General features: G+C 43.6%; 1 protein-coding gene across 5 annotated transcripts in view; it reads left to right on the forward strand.

The window, feature by feature from the left end:
- Positions 1-227: 227 nt before the first annotated feature.
- HMGA2 (high mobility group AT-hook 2) overlaps positions 228-18,995 on the forward strand; it is a 104,348-nt gene continuing 85,580 nt past the window's right edge. For 2 of the 5 annotated variants that reach the window (XM_090138378.1, XM_090138385.1), the window contains exons 1-3: positions 229-639; positions 2,748-2,834; positions 9,974-10,024. In XM_090138378.1, the coding sequence (XP_089994504.1) occupies positions 529-639; positions 2,748-2,834; positions 9,974-10,024 (249 nt within the window). In that variant the 5' untranslated portion in view covers positions 229-528. Of the gene's footprint in view, positions 640-2,747; positions 2,835-9,973; positions 10,025-13,110; positions 13,251-18,995 lie in introns of all 5 variants that reach the window. The other 3 variants (XR_016465688.1, XR_016465690.1, XM_031589507.2) reach the window with 3 other exon arrangements.

The following is an 18,995-nucleotide window of genomic DNA, read 5'->3' on the forward strand; positions in this document are numbered from 1 at the left end:
AAATGAGCGCTCCCTCCGCCCGCTGCCGCCGCTGCTCCCGCGCCCCCCGTCCGCCCCGGGCGCGCTCCCGGCCCGGCCCCGCGCTGTGCGACCCCCGCTCGGCGCGGCCGCTCTGAGCGCACGGCGGCCACTTGCCCTCTGCGGGGCTCTCCCCTCTCGTCTCGGAGCGTTCCCCTCTCCCAGCGCTGCGATCTTTTTTTTTTAATTATTTTTTTTTCTAATTTTTTTTTTTTTTAATTTTATTTTTTTTTAAACCCACCCGCTCTGGGACCGCTCCACGTTCCTAACCCCTTCCTAAATTGTCGGAGAGCTCCATTCCCCTCCTCTTCCAGCACCACCGCCGTCGCCGCCGCCACCACCATCACCTCCTCCTCCTCCTCCTCCCCTCTCCTCTCCTTTTTGGCAGCACCAGGACGTCCGGTGCGGCGGTGGCAGCGCGCAGCGAAAGCGGCGCGAGCGCTCCGTGTGCTTCCCCCCGTCGCGAGGTGCCGCGCAGAGCCGGGCGGAGGGCTGAGCTCTCGGCTCGCCATGAGCGCCCAAGGCGAGGGACCCGGCCAGCCTTCCACCGCCGCCCCGGAGCAACCTGCCGCCGCCGAGCCGCAGAAGCGAGGACGAGGCAGACCCAGGAAGCAGCCCCAAGTCAGTACCGCGCGGCGCCGCGGGTGCCGCGGACGGGGGCTGAGGGCTGCGCGCGGGGCTCCGCTAATGTGGCGGCCGCTTGCCGGGGCCGAGCCGTGTCAGTGGGGAACGCGGCTCCGACCAACCAGCGCCCGCGGGGGCACTTGGAGCTCAGTTTGAAATTGCGAAAGCGGGGAGCGGGGGCTCGCCGGGCGCGCTCCTCTCTGAGCCCGGCAGGGTCTCGTTCGTGCGTGTCTGAGTGTGGCGGTCCCACCGGGGCCGGAGCCCGAGCGACCCGGCCCCTGCCTGCCCCTGGAGTCCGGCGCTGAGGGAGAGGAGGGGGTCTGGAGGGTCGCATAGGGCTGCCTTTTTTCTTTCTTTTTTTCTTTTTTTTTTCCTTTTTTTTTTTTTCTTAACGCGTCCCCTCCATTCCCCACCTCCTCCCCCTGCAGAGCGGTGCCCCCGTTCCATTCACGGGGGGGTGCACTGCCCCGCACCGCACTGCCCCGCACCGCACTTTCCCGCACCGCCCCGCACCGCGCCGCACCGCACCGCACCACCTTCGCCCCCGCCGCCCGCCCCGGGCCCTCGGGGGACCGACAAGCGCCGGGATGGCCGCGCGCTGCTCACCTCACCCCCTGCCCTCACCCGTCCGCTCCCACCTCCCCCGAGTGCCATTGTCGCAGCGCCCGGGTGGCCGCGGCCCGGTGCGGCGCGCCCGCGGCCCCTCGCAGGTCGCGGCTGCGAGCGCGGAGCCGCCGCCCGCTAAGCGGGCTCTCTGCGATCGCCCCATTCATTCAGCATCAGCCGCTCCGGGGGCTGTGGGAACCGCGGGCCGGGCCCCTCGGTGCCGTGCTGCCGGGGTTGAGGGCTTCGCTTTCTGGGAGCCGTATCCCCGGAGCCCCTCGGCTTCCCGCTTTGCCGCAGTGCCGCGCTGAGCAGCTCCGGCCCGCTGCCCCCATCAGCGCCGTACTGGGCCTTCCTTTATTTATTTATTTTTCTTTTCAATTCCCCCACTCCTCCTTTTTTTTTTTTTCTTTTTTTTCTTTTTTCCCTTTCTTTCGTTTTTCTTCTTCTTTTTTTTTTTTTCTTTCTTTTCTTTCTCCTCTATTTTCTTTCATTTATTTTAGCATTTGAATGCACGTAAGGGAAAGCACTCGGCGTCCCCTCGCAGCGGTGCGGTGCCGTGGGGCTCCCGCCGAGGCCCTGCGGGGAGGAGACCCCTCTGCAGCCTCCCCTGAGCCCTCGGTGGTCCGAGAGCTGCGGGCTTTGGACCGCTTTAAGTTAACAAAGGGCATTTCATTGGTTGTGCCCCATCCTGCGCTCCGAGTGAAACGCGAAGTATTGGAAAGTGGGAGAGTTCGGTGAGCCCGGACCCGCGTAACTTACCCCTATTGCCCAGCACTGGTTGGGCACTGTCAGACATAAGAGCTGGCTAAAACTGCCAAAGCAGTCATTGCTCCCGTCTCGGCGTTTTAGACTTTTTTGTTTGTTTATTTCAGATCCTTTATCTCCCGTAAGGCTCCGCTGGAGGGAACTTTTGCATTTGCATTTTGCTGCGAATCAGTTCTGGTTGAAATAGGTGTGAATGTAATGCAGAACGGCACACAAAAAATCCACCCGAAGTATTTGTGTCCCTGGGAGAGAGATTAGTCTCAAAGCCTTCTTTCTGATTTTCCAGTAGTTAGCTTTGTTTTGTTTGTTTTTTTTTTCTGTTTTTTTTTTTTTTTTCCTGAAGGTGTGTGTGTGCTAATTGTATCTGATTATAATGAAACGCGATTAAGATTAAATGGAGAACTCCGTTAACTTCTGAATACTCATTCCTGCACGAGGGAAGCCATAGCCATCTTCTTTAAAACTGCTTTCTGCTGTAGCTTGCTGTCTCCCCAGCACTGGAGCTTCTCAGGGCTTTCTGAGCAATTGCACGGAAAGTTGAACTCCTTGTGTGTGCAGATGGTATTTTTCTCTTTACCTCGAGTTGTTTGGTTTTTCGTGTCATACTTGAAACGTTGTTGCATTTCTTTAGGTTTTTAATTCTTATGCTTTCAGTAACTGCTCCGCTGTAGTCTGTCCTTCAGATCTCGGGTGCTGTAGCTGCTTGCCACAACAGCATGTTTTCCTGTGTTTAGGAACCAACTGGTGAACCATCTCCTAAAAGACCAAGAGGAAGACCCAAGGGAAGCAAAAACAAGAGTCCCTCTAAAGCAGCTCAGAAGGTGAGAGCATGAAAGAGAAAATTCCTAATGCTTTTTTTTTTTTTTTTTTTTTTTAAATCAAGAGGTAGCAAAGGACGCGGTCATATAGGCTGTGAGCAGTGGGGCTGGAGCCTCTGAGAAAGGCTCCATACAATGTATGTACATACAGCGTGAGGTTTGCATTTTAAGTTTAGAAACAGCAGGACCCAGGGCACAGAACTCAGAGGGGCAGCTTGCTTCTTGAGTAGTGAAATACCACCATGTATCTGATGCGTTTTCTGAGGTCTCTGCATCAAGCAGTGAAATCAGTGTTAAGCATACTGTATCTCAGTGTAGGTTTTTGGAAGAAGGTGTATTTCTTGTCCATTTACAGGCTTTACAATACAGACCAAATGTGTGTATTAAAGCTCAGTGTTTTGTCAAACACTGGTTAATTAGAAGAAAATCCAATTAAGTGTTGAGGGAAATAAGCGCACGTATTGAAATTTACAGCTTTAAAATGTGCTGGTAAAGTAAACTGTGAGTTACAGTAAAAGCCCTCGATATCTCCTTTAGAAATCAGCTTCTAAGAGGCTTTCCCTTGAAGTGCTGTTTGTCTTCTGAGCCCCTGCCTGTGCCTGGGATGGGAGCAGCCGTGCGTCCTGTAGCTCTGGCTGCACCCAGCTCTGGTTCAGCCTCCCTGGGCTCATCCCACTTACTGCATGGGCTTCGACAGCAAATTCAGCGTGCCTTCATTATATCTGAATTTGAGAAAGCTCAGTGTCAGAAGACTGCTATCAAGGCAAATCATACCTTGCTATTGAAGTTATTTTAGTGAAGGCAAATGGTTGTGTGGAGGCTTGGAAATAAATGCTGAGTTGTGTTTATGGTGATGGTCGTGCAGCAGTTAGCACCAATTCGCAGGTACTAAATTGGAAACAAAAGCTTACAAAATCTGGTAGGGAGCTGCGATGCTGAAGGCTATCAGTGTCTTTAAGCAGATCTGTGACAAAATCCGTGTGGAAGGTATTTGTAGCTTCATCTCATTATGGTTCAATTTTCATTGTGCCTATGGTGCTGACCTTATTTAGTTTGATAGCTTTCAGTGTTATAAATTCCTAGAGCAACTGCTGATAAGTATTCAATTATTGGGGGGGTGATGGGGGTTTCATGTCTGTTCTGCTCCAAGCTTCTCAGCTTTTGTTTGAGGGATGTTTTCCAGCTCTCCTTAAATGTGAAATAGGTGGGTTTTTTGTGTGTGTGGTTTTTTGTTTTTTTGGTTTTTTTTTTAAGCTTTCTGAGCTGCAGAGAGCGGTGCATTCTGTCTAGAAGGTCATGAATTAGTAAAAATGATTTACAGGTTAAGCATTTAAGTTGTATCAAGCCACTCTCCAACCTACTGACCTTCGAAAGTTGTTTTTTTTTTCCTTTGTGTAATAAAAATGTTCTTCAGATTCACTTTATAAAAGTTAAAATTTCGCTCTTGAAAAGGGAAAGAGCAGTTTTTTATTAGCCCAGCAAGTCCAAGTGTGAGCTTTAGTATTTTAAATATTACTCTTCAGAGTGTTGGCTTTCCTAGGAGAAATATTTGTAATGAGATTAGGCTTGAAGTAATTCATAGAAACGTGTTTTCAAAAGATAGACATTTCTGAGAGAAGTATTAATGTTATTTCATTTATATGAGTGATTTGAAAATTGGTATTAATGGAGAATAAGGTGAAATTTCTCTTACATCTGTGGGCATATCAATTCAAGAGCTTTCCAGATGATTCTGGTGCACACGGTTGGTTTTTTTTAATCTAATTTATGATCTGAGCAATTTCACTGTAACATTTTGATTTTCAGAACGCATCAGGTTACCTCCCTAATTAAAGCAAACCTTTTTCAGGTTTTGATATTATAAAAAATTCACTGAAGTCCACATGTCTTTTTATCATTAAAAAAAAAAAAATCCTCGAGGGGTACGTAATTACTGGTTTTATTTGTTTCCAGGTTTATGGATTAAAATATGTAAATGTTTGATAACTCTCCTAAAACACAAAAGGCTCATAAAGCCTTCTCAGAAAAGAGCATCTGAGATCACATTTCCACTAAATATTGTAGCTCTTTTCCCAAATAGATAATTAACCCTCTCTGAAATGATTCAGCTTCTCACCAGACATCTGAACCGACCTCTCTAGCTGATATTAATGTTGATAGTTTTTCTACCAAGGGTATGAATGGAGAGGCTTTGGCACTGTAAGAAAGCCCCGTTTGGTGGCGGGGTTATCACCTCTGAAAGCTGTGTGCTGCGTGTTGTGACAGACATATTTACACATACAAAGACGTAAGTCTTGCATTTAAGGCTTTCTATTCCCTGTCTCAGCTCTCAGAGTGAGCTCAGGCCGCTCAGTGCCCCGTGCATGTGAACATGGGTCCTACCCACGGGCTTGGAAGTTGACGGAATTTCTAAAGAGTGGTGTGTGGGCTTTGCTCCTCAAAGTTGGTGCACTGAGTTGTGCTGTAGTGTTCACAACACGCGAGATAAACGCACCCACTGAGCAGACGTGAGAACGCTCTCGTGATTAATTGATGGGGTGTTCTCTTGCAAACCATTACACATCACAATTAAAAATACATTGCACAAACCGGCAGTCAGTTAAAAATACTCAAGTGCTGGGGCTTTGTTTCATTATGCTTCAGAAAGTAAATGCGCTTGGCCGACAGTTTGCCCTAGAATCTGCCCTAGAATCATGATTGTGTTGTGGATTTAAATATCTCGGTTCATAGGACTTTTTAATTTTTTTTTTTTCCTTTAGTTTTCAGAGCTTGTGTTTGGTCTTAGTAAACTGGCCTTGGGGCATCTGAAAACAAACTGTGCTTGTTAGGAAATTAGCAACGTGAAACTTGACAATGCATACAGAATGTTGCAAGACCAACTGGATAGCTAATAATGCAGCAATTGCTCTAATTTTAGGCAATACACGGTTAAAAAAAGCACGTTTGCACATTACATGTACTTCACTTGTTGTAAAATGGGCACAAAAGGTAAGCAGCATTTTCTAGAAGAATCATTTCTCACTTTAATTTTTATGAACGGAACAAACACAACACATTAACACAGGAGGAGAGAGCCACCAACAGCTTCTGGTTACCTTGTGCTGGAGTCCCCACAACCCAGCTGTTACTCAAGTCTGTGCCTTTAAATGTGTCATTCTGTTACTGATTTAAAATACTGGTAAAAAATTAGCGCACACACACACCAAAAAAAAAAAAAAAAAAAAAAAAGGTTTATATTTTTTCTAAAGAACAACTTGGGTTTTGCAGAAGGGTCATTGTAAGGATGTTCCTTTTCAGTTCCTGGATGCTGTGTGGTTGAGTTCTATTTGTTAGGCTGAGTTGTGTTCCCAGCCCATTGCATTTCCCTCTGGCATTCAGGGGCTTTTCTTTGTTTGGCTCCCACAGTTGGGCTTCACAAAAATACGGTAGGGGCATAAATGCTCTCTTGTTGGGAAGGAAAAAAAACAATTATAGGGTCAAAACAAGGAAAAAGAGTGCTAACGTCTGTGTGTTTGCCTGAAAAGAAAATGTCAGGAAGGTATCCCAGGAATATCTGTAAATAAAAACTCTTCTAAAATTTGCCTTCAGTGCAAGCATCTTGAGTAATGTTGCAGTTATTGAAGTAGTAAACTTCACCGATGATACCAGATCTTGAAATGTCATTCTCTGAAAACCAGAACCTGTGTTTCTGTGTGTGACGACACTTAGTACCGTCTCTCATTACATGGCCTGAGTTTGGTATGTGGAAAACCACGTCCCTGAGTTAAACGGTCCAAAGGTAAAAAAAAAAAAAAAAAAAAAAAAAAAAAAAAAGGTGCATGTGATCAGGACTCTGCTTGTTCTAAATTGGTTCATGAAAATCTATTTGGCTTTTCCCATGTTTCATTCATTCTTACCAGTACCAATCATAGCAGGCTGAAAGGGAAAACAAGTTCAGGTTTATCAAGGGATCGCAGTATAGTTATTGTACCTAAAAAAATCAGACTTCAAATGCTCTGAGCAAGGTGGGTGAAGCAGGAGATGGCTCCTGTTTAGAATTAAAATGGGTAAAACAGACACAGCAAGTGCAGTAGTTTTGTATCTAGCCAATGCCTACATTTCTTCTAAGAAAGAGAAACAAATAGCAAAAAGAACTTTTCTGTCAGTTCCCTGTGCAAGCTCTTTTGGCAGAGTTTGACAGCAGCCACCCCTGCAGTGGGACCTCGCCATTGGTTCACCTGCCTGGGCTCTGACACATTTCAGCTGAGGTCTCCAGCAGATCATTTTGCAGAGTGGCTAGAGTTCCCAAAATTTGGATTCTGTTGCATTTGCCATCTTCCTTGACAACAGATAGATGCCCAAAGAGCACTTCGTAGTCACTCAATTATTTATACTTGTCTTATCTTGTTAATTAGCTGTGGCAGCACCAGCTGTTTGGGCATGGCCATTGGTGCAGCATGGAGATGCAGGGATGCGAGGCGGCTGGGTGCCGTGGGACTGGTGGCTGCATTCAGGTTGGGCTGGCCTTGTGGTGAAGGGCTTGGCTGGATTGCACACCTGTCTGGAGGCATGTTGATGATATGGTGGTGGCTGGCATGGCCATCGTTCTCATCCAGGACAAAAATAGCATTCCCCAATAGATCATGTACTGAAGAGCACGTAAATTCAGTTCTAGTCCTAAACTGCGACACAGTAAAAATGAGATGTTGATATGATTGGTTATAAGAAATTTTTCACAAATTATCATAACCTTGGTTTGATTATGCACCCAGCCCTCCTCTGAGTTTGGTGATTCTGTGCCTTAGCTGCACAGAACAAGAGGATACCTCCTAGCATAGCACCAAGTGCTGAGGAAATCCTGACCAAACACATCTCAATTTCAGAGAGTGCTTTAGAGGATTAGGGCAGCAGCTTCCTTTCTGCGTGAGCAATTACGGGCTGCTGCGGGTGGGGTGGCTGAGCACCGTGCTGTGCTGCCCAGATACAGACCCCTGTGATCTCTGGGTGGCTTTGGGCTCTCCTGGGATTTGTTCCCAGCTTCAGAGGCAACACTTCAATTAAAACAGAGAGCTGATGGACTGACATGGTTTAGATTACGTAAATACCTGTGGAATACAAAAAGCAAGGCTTTAGCACTTATGTGTTCCTGTTCTTATTAATTACTTGAAAATTATACGGAGAAACATTGAATAATTTGTCTGATCTACAATAAAACCTTTCTTCAAGCCCCTAAATTAAAAGGCAGTCTTGTGCTGCTGGAGAAAGTACGGGCTATGTCTGTGAAACGCAACCTTAAAAAAAAATCCAGATGGAAAGAAGGGGAATATTTTCCTAAACTTCACGCCTTTTTATCACCACTGGACTGCCTCTGCTCCTTCGTGGTAGTTCCAGGAGTGTTTTGTCTTCCTTTGCCCTCAGAATGGAGATAAACACATCCTCTCCGCAGGTTCCGGTTGCTCACTTACTTCAGTTTAGCCTGTGAAAACCCTCCTATTTACTTACAGAGTCGATCTGTACCAAAACATAGTAACTGGCATTCCCCGCTGTTTGCTCAGCTCACCTCTGGGGAAGATTTGGTTTTGATAAGGGCTGTGGAAATGTTTTTCCTCTAACAGGAGGCAGAATTCGCAATGCAGCAGGAGCCTGGCGCCTGTCGGTGTGAGGGTTCCCCAAGTGGTCTCAGCCCCTGGCACTTGGCTGTGGCCTTTCTGGGGAGATGGCTCACCCCCCCACAGCCCTGGAGTGGAGCTTGCAGCTCCCATCATGCCTTTAATAGCATTAAGTGGGAGACAAAAGCAGTTTTAGTTTCCAAAAAGTTAGATTTTTTTCATAGATCTTTGAACCTTTCTTGCATCCTTCAGGTAATTAAGTAGGAAAATGTGGAACACTTTAAAGGGACCCAAAAGTCTGAAATAGACAGCTACAGTATGTAGCAAATGCACTTTAACAAGTATTCTCATAAGAGGGTTTCACCTTACATGTAATGCTGGTATAAACGATTAAAGGACAAGTTTACTCTTTTAACAAGTCTGAGTGATAATTTTGCCCTTTAGGAGTGTGAATTTGATTTTTCACAGCTTTTTTTTCTTGGTGAAATATTTCTTTTAGAGTAATTGCATTTACCTTGTAGTGCTGTTTGTGTAGGGATTCCTCTGCAGCTCCTTTGGCTCAGGTTCTCTGGCAGAGGGATCCGCTGTGCCCAGTGTTAGGTGACAGTGTATGTTACAGAGATTGACCTGCAAGTGATCTACTTAATGAGACAGCTGATTTCTAGGGGCAAATCAAACACACCTACAGTGAACTGGAAACTAAACAGTTCAAGGAAACATGGAAGAACACGTGTAGAAATGTTTGTTCTTAGCAATGTCTGAGGCAGCAGAAGTCCTAATCTCACAGTGGTAAGATCTCTCACTCTCACTGGGAACAGGGCTGTTTACCTGAAGGGGTGTGGATGGGCAGAGCCTATCTAGGAAAAAATCATGGAAGAGTCTGTAGAAGAACCCAGATTTCCCTTAAGGTGAGCTACAGAATCAACTGCTGGGCTCATATAAATGTCACTGTCACTTCTAGGGCACCTTCCATGCTGTTTCCTTAAACCTCGAGCAGGACGCATGTTTTGGAGCACTGAAAGGTTTGCTTAGAGCTTGGGGTGCACATCTACCTGGAAAAGCTCATGAGAAGTAGAAAAGTTACCTTCTGTGTGAATGAACGCACGTTTGTGGTAACAGTCTGTCCAAATCCATTACGTGCATGAACATCAGGAGCCTGAAAGGAGGAGTTGTAGCTGCTATAAAATGCTTTGTTCAGGCTTGAAACAGGTTGCATATCAAATGTAGTACCTTGTGGCGATGGCTGGCGGCTGCAACCCATGGGAGGTTAGATGTGATGGTGTTGCAGTTCGGCAGCTCCCAAACCTGTCTCATGCCTCTGTCTACAGCACAGACCAAAGCAGGGTGCAGCGCAGTGTCCCCTGGCCTTGTGGGCTGGGAAATGGCAGAAAAAACATCACAGGCACCTCCTTTCCCTGTGGGCTGAGGAGGAAGCCTGGTGCCACACAAGAGAAGTACTGATGGGTAGTGTTGCAGGAAAGGAGGTCCTTGTTACCAAGGTTGTTCAGTAATGGTGAGGTATCAAATACGCTGTATTTCTTTTTTCCTTTACAGAAAGCAGAAGCCACTGGTGAAAAGCGACCCCGAGGGCGGCCCAGAAAATGGGTAAATATTCCACTTTCAATCATTTGATTTATTTTCATTTGATTTATTTTCTGTGTTATAAAACATGTTACAAGTCCATTCTCTAAGGAAACAATTATTTCTGCTTCGTTTGTGAAAAAGAGCATCCATCTTCTGTGTCTGTTTGTTCTGGTGGATTGACTAAAGGGTTAAGAGAGCAGAAAAGTTAACCACAGCTTCCTACCTTTAGACTCTGGTAGTTTGCTCAAGACACTTTACTATTGAATGTTTGCTGGGAGTGAATATTTATGTCTCTTATCAGCATGGAAAGAGGCACAATTCTTCCTTCAGAAGAGAGTAGCAAAGAGATAACTTGCTCAGTAATTGAGTAACAAAGGTTAAAGGGGCACTATCAGACATCCAGAGGTGATTGAGAGACTCGGTAACATTCAGATGTAGTTTGTACAAGGCAAAGTATAATGTGCAACATTCCCTGGAATTACGGTATATTTTCCTTGATTTCAGTGAGAAAGAGCATAAATGAACAGCAGGATACTTGCTTTTAGGATTAGGATTAAGTTGTTCTGCACTTCATGTAATTGTAGTCACCATAGTGTGTTTTGTTTGAAACTTGCTCTTTTCCTTGCCGTTTACTCTCTAGATGTGGCCATCAGACAAATGGGTTTTGATTCTTTGGCCATGGAAAGATCTGAGTTTCATATAGCTGACATTTTTTTTCTCTCTGATGTCTGCGTGTGCCAGCTGTCCGTCTTGCATGCTTCTCTAGTTGTCTTTTCCTTTTGCAGGTCAACCTTTTTTAGACTTCTTTTTCAAATCCCTGCCCAGCTCAGTTTTGCCGTCCTGCCATTTTTCCCCTTTGGTTCAGTTCTTTTGCAAGGGTGTTAACACTGCTGTCAACGTGTGTGCTTCTGAAGGCTCAGAGAGCATCACAAGGTCCTTAAAACTACTGCTGATGTTCTCCAGAGCATCAGCAGCTAAACACAGGAAAGGGCTTTACCAGTCACGTTAAGATCTAGTTTTGTAGCTTTGTCCAGTGATGAAGTATCCTAGGACATTTCAGAAATTCTGTAGAGAAAACACTCACACATACTGTGTGTGTTGCTTATGCCCGGAGTTTTTGGATGAGGCAGATTTCAGGTACAAGCATCTCCTTGGCACTAGGAAATAGGGTGACCTTCCCAAATCTACCTGTGCTGGTGATGTTCCCAAAGGCAGCTTACAGCAGGCGCAGTAAAAGATAGATTAGTTACTGCCTGCTTCCTCCCATTTGGTTCTGTGCTTGCACATGTGGATGCTAAGTGTTGTTGGCTTGATCCTCACCTTGGGTGCAGTCCCAGGGGAAGCAGCAGAAATAGCTGTTTTATGAGAGTAATTTATAACAGGCAAGCCATCTCCACTGATTGAGGAATGCGTGGTGGTTGAACAGGGGTGGCTGAATAGCTTTATGAAAAGGGAAAATGTAGTGGTATAAAATGTTCAAAGACTTTCTCTAAGTGCTTGTAGTCAGAAATGAAGCGAGTTTTCAGTGGAAAGATCTCAACAGTTGTGGCTTTTTTAGGCTAGAATGTTTCCCTTTTACTTTTGTATCTCTATGGGGAAGAGAGAGTATGGGGAAGAAAGAGTAGGCGGTATCAGTGGAACATTAGATTCAGTATGGGCTGAATTGGATTGAAGAATCTGATTTAAAAAGGGAAATTGTGGCTATTTAGTATGCATATGCACTGCTTTTTTTTTTGAAAGTAAGGCATATTTTAAGACTTAGTATTACTCTCCTGTTATGTCTGTAGGAAGCACGCTTTGTTTACTTGCATCTTCCAATGGTGTGATTTCTTGTGATCTTCAGAGAGAACGCTCATATCTCTAGCTTGCATTGTGGTAATTCTGTAGGCTGTGAGAACCAAACATGCCTTTTTCCTCTTTCTTCTCTCTTTCTGGTTTAAATTGGTTTCATGAGTTCCTTCTCTGTGTATGGTGACATGGAGGGTGATACCGTATTTTGCTCCAGAAGTAAATGCAGTTAAATTATTACAAACCATTATAGTGCCTACTGTAAGTAAAATGTGTAAGCAAGATCAAAGAGGGAGTCTGCCTAAAAGTAGCTCGCACAATATCATCCTTTGTGTTTTCATGTATTCAGAAGATGCAGTTTTCTATCACCCAAACTTCAGTTAAGTCCTTAGTGGTTACTTTCTTGCTTAATCCCATTTTACTTACATACCAAGCCTTGATGATAACAGTTCTGTACCAATTAAAGTAAGGAGTCTGGAGATTTTCTTTTCCTTGGAGAGGACAGAATTCTGCCTTTCAGGTATTTTCCTAAGATTGTGACCCTTTTTTTGCAAGTCCGGAGGTTGAATGTCATATGTTGTTCATCAAATTGTAAAGTATTATTTCTGCTGTTTCCTTCAGTATGCACACACGGAGACATATGAGCTAACAGACCACTGCAGAATTCCGGTAGCTGGTCTTTCTGCCAGTTCAAATTAAGTATTTAATGTTTGTGACTAGCAAAATATTTATTTATTTAGATAGCATTTTTTTGGAAAAGAAATAAATCTTCTTGTCTGATAAAAAACTTGGAAGAGAGGGTCCTAGTGAAGAGGGAAGGGAACCCAGGTTATCGCAAGCATGTGATACATCCAGTGATCTTTTCAGAGCAATCGTGGGCTTGGCAAAGCTGTCAAAGAAAGAGGACCGTTGTAAGTAGAACAGACAGTAAAAAGTGACAAACTCTTCTGAAAATAAAATACTCGGATACATAGAAAAGCTTTCCAAATGTGGAAGGCTAATTGAATAAAAATCCCGACCGATCACACAGATGGGAAATGAAAATATGTGGAATCAGAAACACAATGTCTGCTGCTGGAGAACTCATCTTCGCTGTAAGTTGCTGCACATGTGTGAAATGCATTGAAAGCTGTGAGACCTATTAATTGGGAGGGAGGTAAAACTCTTCATGACCTTGGTACTCTGTAATTTTAGAGGTTTTAGTGCAGGAACACGTTCTAAGCTCTTTGGCTGCGTCTGCATTAGCATCTTAGGTCGAATTGGGAGTGTGCTTTGGAATCAGATCTCCTAATTGTCCCTAGTTATTGTTTGCATTGCAGAGCAGCCTCAGAGCTCATGGGCTGGATTCATTTTGAATGAAACAAAATTGGAAGACATGCTCCAGTAGTACATCTAATGCAGTCCAGGAGGCATTCAACTCATAGGCTAGAGCAAAGCAAAAAAACCAACCTCTTGAAAGGTACGTTGCGTGGAGTCAGCCTATTTTCTTCTGCTTGCTTGCTAGTGGGGATGTAGTCTGTGCTGCTTGGAAGAGGCAGGTGAAGCAACATGGCTTTTATTAGCAGAATTATGTGCCACAGGTATAAAGTCAAATTCATAGGCATGCCCAGAAATCATCAAAATGTTTGCCTTGATTTTATCAGGCATTCTCCACTGGGGCTTGATGCTGCTTCATGTGGAATCAGCAATCAGTTTGCCTGCGTAAAGAGCTTGAAATCAAAGATGCCATTTTATTTTATTTTATTTTATTTTATTTTATTTTATTTTATTTTATTTTATTTTATTTTAGTATATCTAGAAGTTGACTGAAAGTACTGGGATAAGAGTAGAGCAGTAGACTGAATGATGAATTACACTGTTATTGGCTCTGAAACCTCTGGAAATTTCATACAGTTGTAGTGCTCTCTGGTATTGGTTTAATGGAGAAACCTGAAAGCCATTTCTGAAGCTGATGTTTTAAAGGGTGTTCAATTTTTGTTTCCACTGATTTTGTTGTCTTTAGATACATTTTTGGCACTGTCTGATTTCATTTCCACTTTGTTTATCCTGGACCACACATTGGCATGGTAGAGTGCTTTAAAAAAGAAAAAACAAGCAATAACACAGAGCTTTTGGTGGGACTTTGGTGAGAAGAAGAGGTGGCTGTCACCATGTCATGAAACTGTTTTAAAGAATGGGAAGATGTGGTTCTGGAAGCAGCATGATCATAATGAGAGGACAGAACCAGCTGATTTCCATAGACAGTGTGTGTGGAGCACCCACGTGCCCACCCGGTCACTGATGGCCCATAGGAACTGTGACTTGTTCTAAAAACCTCTCCGTCTTTCAAGAATCTTGTTTTCTGCTAGATGATCTAGATAGCACTTTTCTGATTGCTAGCAGATAAAAGATAAACAGAAATGACCTTAATTTCCTTAAGCAGGAATTTCAATGGATCCAATCAGGATCAGTGAGCCGTTTGAGTATTTTTGAAACTCAGGTTTTTCCTCTTTTTAATGAGGGCAGAATTTCACTCCAGCTTAAGTAATGCCAAACCACGTTTAAAAAATCATTACAGAATTCTTTTTTTCTGAGAAGTGTTTCCTCCGATTACTTCCCAGTGCTGTTTTGACATGGCTGACATATCAAGCCGTGAGCACAGAACGTGGGGCATGTTTCTGTTCCAGCAGTTTCAGAAGGCCCGTGTCAGGGCAGGGGCCTACTTCTATTCCTCCTTCACCACACACTTTTGAAAATTGAGGTTGAAATCAAGAAATACTTATCAAGCGATCCCCTTGCCTCAGATCCTTTATAATCTCACAGGAATAGCAGAAGATTGAGTCTTGAGGCTATTTCTTGCCTGTCATGAGTCTTGCAAACTATTGTCTAAGTGGAAGTTTCTGTCTGGTAGTGCCATGATAATTGTGCTTTTTAACCAATTTTGCTCATTTCTGTCTCAGTGCAGTAATTTTTACCTCATGTGAAGTCACAGCCTAGGAGGTGCTCAAAGGCACGTGGGCTTCTTCATTGAGTAGAGAGAGAAAGCTGCACTGAGATCACAGTGCTTTCCTCTGGGTGTGATGAGATCTCATCTGGAGAAGGCAATCTTTTGTCATTGGCAAAGACAGCCTCGGTGAGAAAATAAGGCACAATCCGGACTTCTAGACAGCAAAAGCTATGTGAAGGAAATCCCACCCTTTGGCAGCAGGATGCTGTTCAGTGCATGCCTAAGCCTGGCCAGAGCTTCTGTTTTTATGATGACCTATTTTTGTTTGAGTTAATTATTTCATGGTCCATTTGTAGCAAACCATGATTAAGGCAAAATGTAAATATGGTAATAAATAAAATATCTTGTGCCATGAACATATTTTACGTCCGTGCAGACAACACAGACAGGAGAGCTCAAAATTTTGGTTGTCTAAAGAGCTGGAAGGGGCTTTTCTAATTATGAAAACTAGAGCATTAACCTCTCCTTCTAGATTCCTAAACGTAAGGAGTAGGTAAAAACATTGAAATATTTATTGTAAAAGCTTTATACCTGCATATTTACTTTCCAGCTCAGGTGATCTCCAGAGCTCTAAATGAAATCATGTCTCAAAATGTAAAATTTTTGAGAAAAGTGGCTCTAGAAATTTTTAATTTTATCTTATAATTTATAATTAGATTTTAAATGATTTGGGGGCCAATTTTTACTTTTTTTTTTTTTTTTTAATTTCCCTATTTAACATTTTGGGGAAGGTTAAAACACCATCCATGATTGTACCAAATGCGTAAAAATAACTAGGAATTTGTTCTACTTTACCTGTGTTGAGAGAAGTGTATGTTTTCATTTCTCTGTAAACTCGTCAGCAAGGATGGGATGCCGCTCTTGCCCTTCCTTGGGATCTCCCTGCAGGTATAAGCAGATGTGGCACCATCTGTTTCAGTTGCAGGTCATCCTGGACATCAAAACAGAAAATTTGACCGTGATCTTTCTTTCTCTAAACTACATTTATATTTACAGAAGGATATTCCACTAATTCTTTAATCTGCTTCCACTTCTGTTAAGAGCTATTAAAACATCTCCAGTTTAGCTAAAATATGCTTTGATTTTGACTGCCGCTTCAGAATTCTTAAAGGAAAATCTTCTGTTCTACTTCAGACCCAAAGAGGAAGTTTTAATGGGTAAAAATGCCGAAAGTGAAAGATACAGCATCTGTAGTAAACAATAAACGGAAATTCAGAGTTCTTTTCTTTTTATAATCTGAGATAACAGGTGTTCAAAAGCTTTAAAAAAAATCGTTTTCTTTTTTGGCTGTGTATTTGATTTTCATAACCCTCATTGCCCATTTTACATAGGACGAAACAGAGCACTGAGACTGGTACTGGCAGTTTTGCACCTGCAGTGCCTGAAATCTCAGTTTTGTTGCTGACAGGGTTGTCAACAATCGTGCATCCAACTATTTGACAGAGAAAGCGTATCAGCTAGTTCTTGCTCCTGCAGTTCCATTTTTACTGCTGAAAACGCCATGAATGCAGAAAGTGGAGCTGGGCCTCACCTCCATTGAAAATGTACTCCACAAGGTTAATTGCATTGCCCAAGGAAATCTGTAGAAGCGCCAGGAATAGCAGTCAGATTTCCTGGCGTGCTGCCTCTGCCTGCAGCTCAAGGCCATCCTTCCTCAGTGTGGCATGCTCTGAGCAGGTTGGGTGAGGAGGGGAAGCACGCTTTTACATTGTGTCTTTAACCAACAAGTGTTTTTTTTACCTGTTTCTGTGAACTCAGGCATGAGTATGCAGAATGCACAGTACCTCTAGCATACATCTAATTGATAAGCAGTGATGCATAGGAGTAAGAAACTGAAGAGATGTGTGTGTTCTTTATATACAGGATAGAGTGAAGAGATGTGGGTCCAGCGGGGGCTTTGTACCTGAGCCAAACCTGAATATAAGCCTGAAAAGTGTTTGAAAACAGTCTGCACATCAGGAGTATTTTCTCCATTTTGTAACTTAATTACATATAGAGGTCCAATACAGATCCAGTGAATGTCAGATGTGGTGATGACACCACAGCATCTGATTCTTTGAATGCTTTGGATAAGGTTGATCTGTTTTTCAGGACTGTTCTGTCTGAGCCCTACCTATGGGACAAAGTACTACCAGGCTGCCCCATCCAGCCGTGGTGTCTGTTCCCTGTCCTTCTGCAGGGAGCGGTGCAGAAAAGGTGAAAATCCTTATAATAAAGTGTGATATGGCACAGAAGATTTAGTGTAAAGATTTCTAGGTTTCTTATAGTTTCTGGCTAATGATGCGCCTTATTAAATGTATGTGTCCCAAGTTCTGTTTCATACTGCATGTGTCAGTAACACGGTACCCTTACAAGAAAACACCACATTTACTCTCTGCCACTAATAGAAATGGGCAATTTTAGGAAAGGCAGTCAACCGCCGTGGGGATGAATTTACTCCTCTCCCATAAGAGCTATGATAATAATTACAGAGTAATAGTACTTCTGGTTTAATTCTGTATCCTGTACAGACCCAAGTAGGAGATGTGGACACTGAAGGAATGGGGCGGATCCTCTCCTGGAAGGGCTAAGGCACGCTAATATGAGGAAAGTGCTTTCAGGTGCTTGAATGAAAGTCATGGCATGTTCTAAATGCAAGTATTATTATTTTCTCTTTGTTAATCCTGGGAGTCTCACTTGAAATGGCGATCCAGTACTACATTTTTGGCACAGGGATGGATTTTCAACAAGAAAGTGGTGTTTTTTTTTTTTTTTTTTTTTTTTCAGTAAATAGCTGTAAAATATCCTGACCAGGAGGTGGCTTCTAATTTTACTGCACGCAACTTGAAGGAAGGAAATGCATTTTTTTCATCAGTAGTGATGTACTTTATATGTGACTTAGCATGACTTGTTCTCACTCTGCTGTCTTCAATTTATTTTGTGCTAGGTACCAATTTAAAATATAAAGAGAGCATAGTTTGCGACAGTGCTTACAAGTGAACCTGTTTTTCTGTCCTGAGACCTCAGATATTCATCAGACTAAAGGGAAAAGAACAACAACAAAATAGAGGGACAAGAATCTGACTGTCAAAATTGAAAATTGCCGTTTCACAAAGACCAAAGCAAATAGATTAGGATATAGAGGTTAGTGATTTAGAGATGCAGAACCAAAGCTGCAGGTAAAGGAGAAAGAGATCTTTTAAAGTCCCAGATTTTTCAGCCTTCAGAGGGAACCCTGAACCAGGACACCAAGGCTTGGGAGGCTGCAGGACTGAATGAGAGCCAAATGTGGAAGAACCTGTAATTATGGTGTTGTAGCTGATAATGTTCATAATGCACTGTTTGTTTTGCAGTCATCTATTATTGCCTGTTCTGACCAATTCTGATTTCCCAGGAAATGCTTATCTGCCCTGCTGTTATTGGAGGCTTTTGATGGGGCATGATTTCCTTGTTTGCAACACGGAGACCTTCTTTCTAGGAAGATAATCTTTTCTGCTGTGAGAGGGAGCTGCTGGCCACCTGGGCTGACAGGCAGGAGAAAGAGGTGGTTTCGTTTTCTGGACACAGCCATCTCTGGGTTGCATTCCTCACCTTTTGTAGCGTGCCTTTATGGGAGACCCGTTCCACCTAAGCTGAACAGTGCCTTGCTAGGATTTTAGGAGCCTGTCCTGGAACAAGACAGTTGCAGCAATCTGTATGATGAAACCATTCTTATTTTGTTGGTGAAATAGGTTCATGGAGGGATCCACTCACCTCACTGATGTGCTGTGCATCCTGCTTCTCACAAAGTGATCCACTGAGCTGTCACTGAGTTAAGACATCTGTCCTTCCGCTCAGTGCATAGGAAACCAGAAATGGCACTTTTCCTCACGCTACTCAGGACCAATTTGCTTAGCCATCATAGGAGTGATGGAGGGGGGCTGGAAGTCTGTCTTTGGTATAATAGCTGAATTACTGGAGCACAGAGCGACTCTGGGTCCAGGTTGTTTCTCACCTGGAGGTGACCCTGTTTGCCAAGAGATGTGACATGCTGAATAGTGAAACATGTAAAAATAACATGGCCACAGGAAAACAGATGAAAACATGCAGCAGTCTGACATGGTGCTTTAGACACACACATAAAGATCTGAGGTGACATTCCTAGAGTTGCTTTTTCTCTGTTCTGAAGTGCCCACTTTGAACCAGAAAATCACTTCTGTCTCAATTTGAATAACAAGTTAAGGCCCTTAACTAATAACT

This window comes from Phasianus colchicus, chromosome 1, assembly GCF_987193195.1.
Source record: "Phasianus colchicus chromosome 1, bPhaCol1.hap1.1, whole genome shotgun sequence".
Taxonomy (NCBI): domain Eukaryota; kingdom Metazoa; phylum Chordata; class Aves; order Galliformes; family Phasianidae; genus Phasianus; species Phasianus colchicus.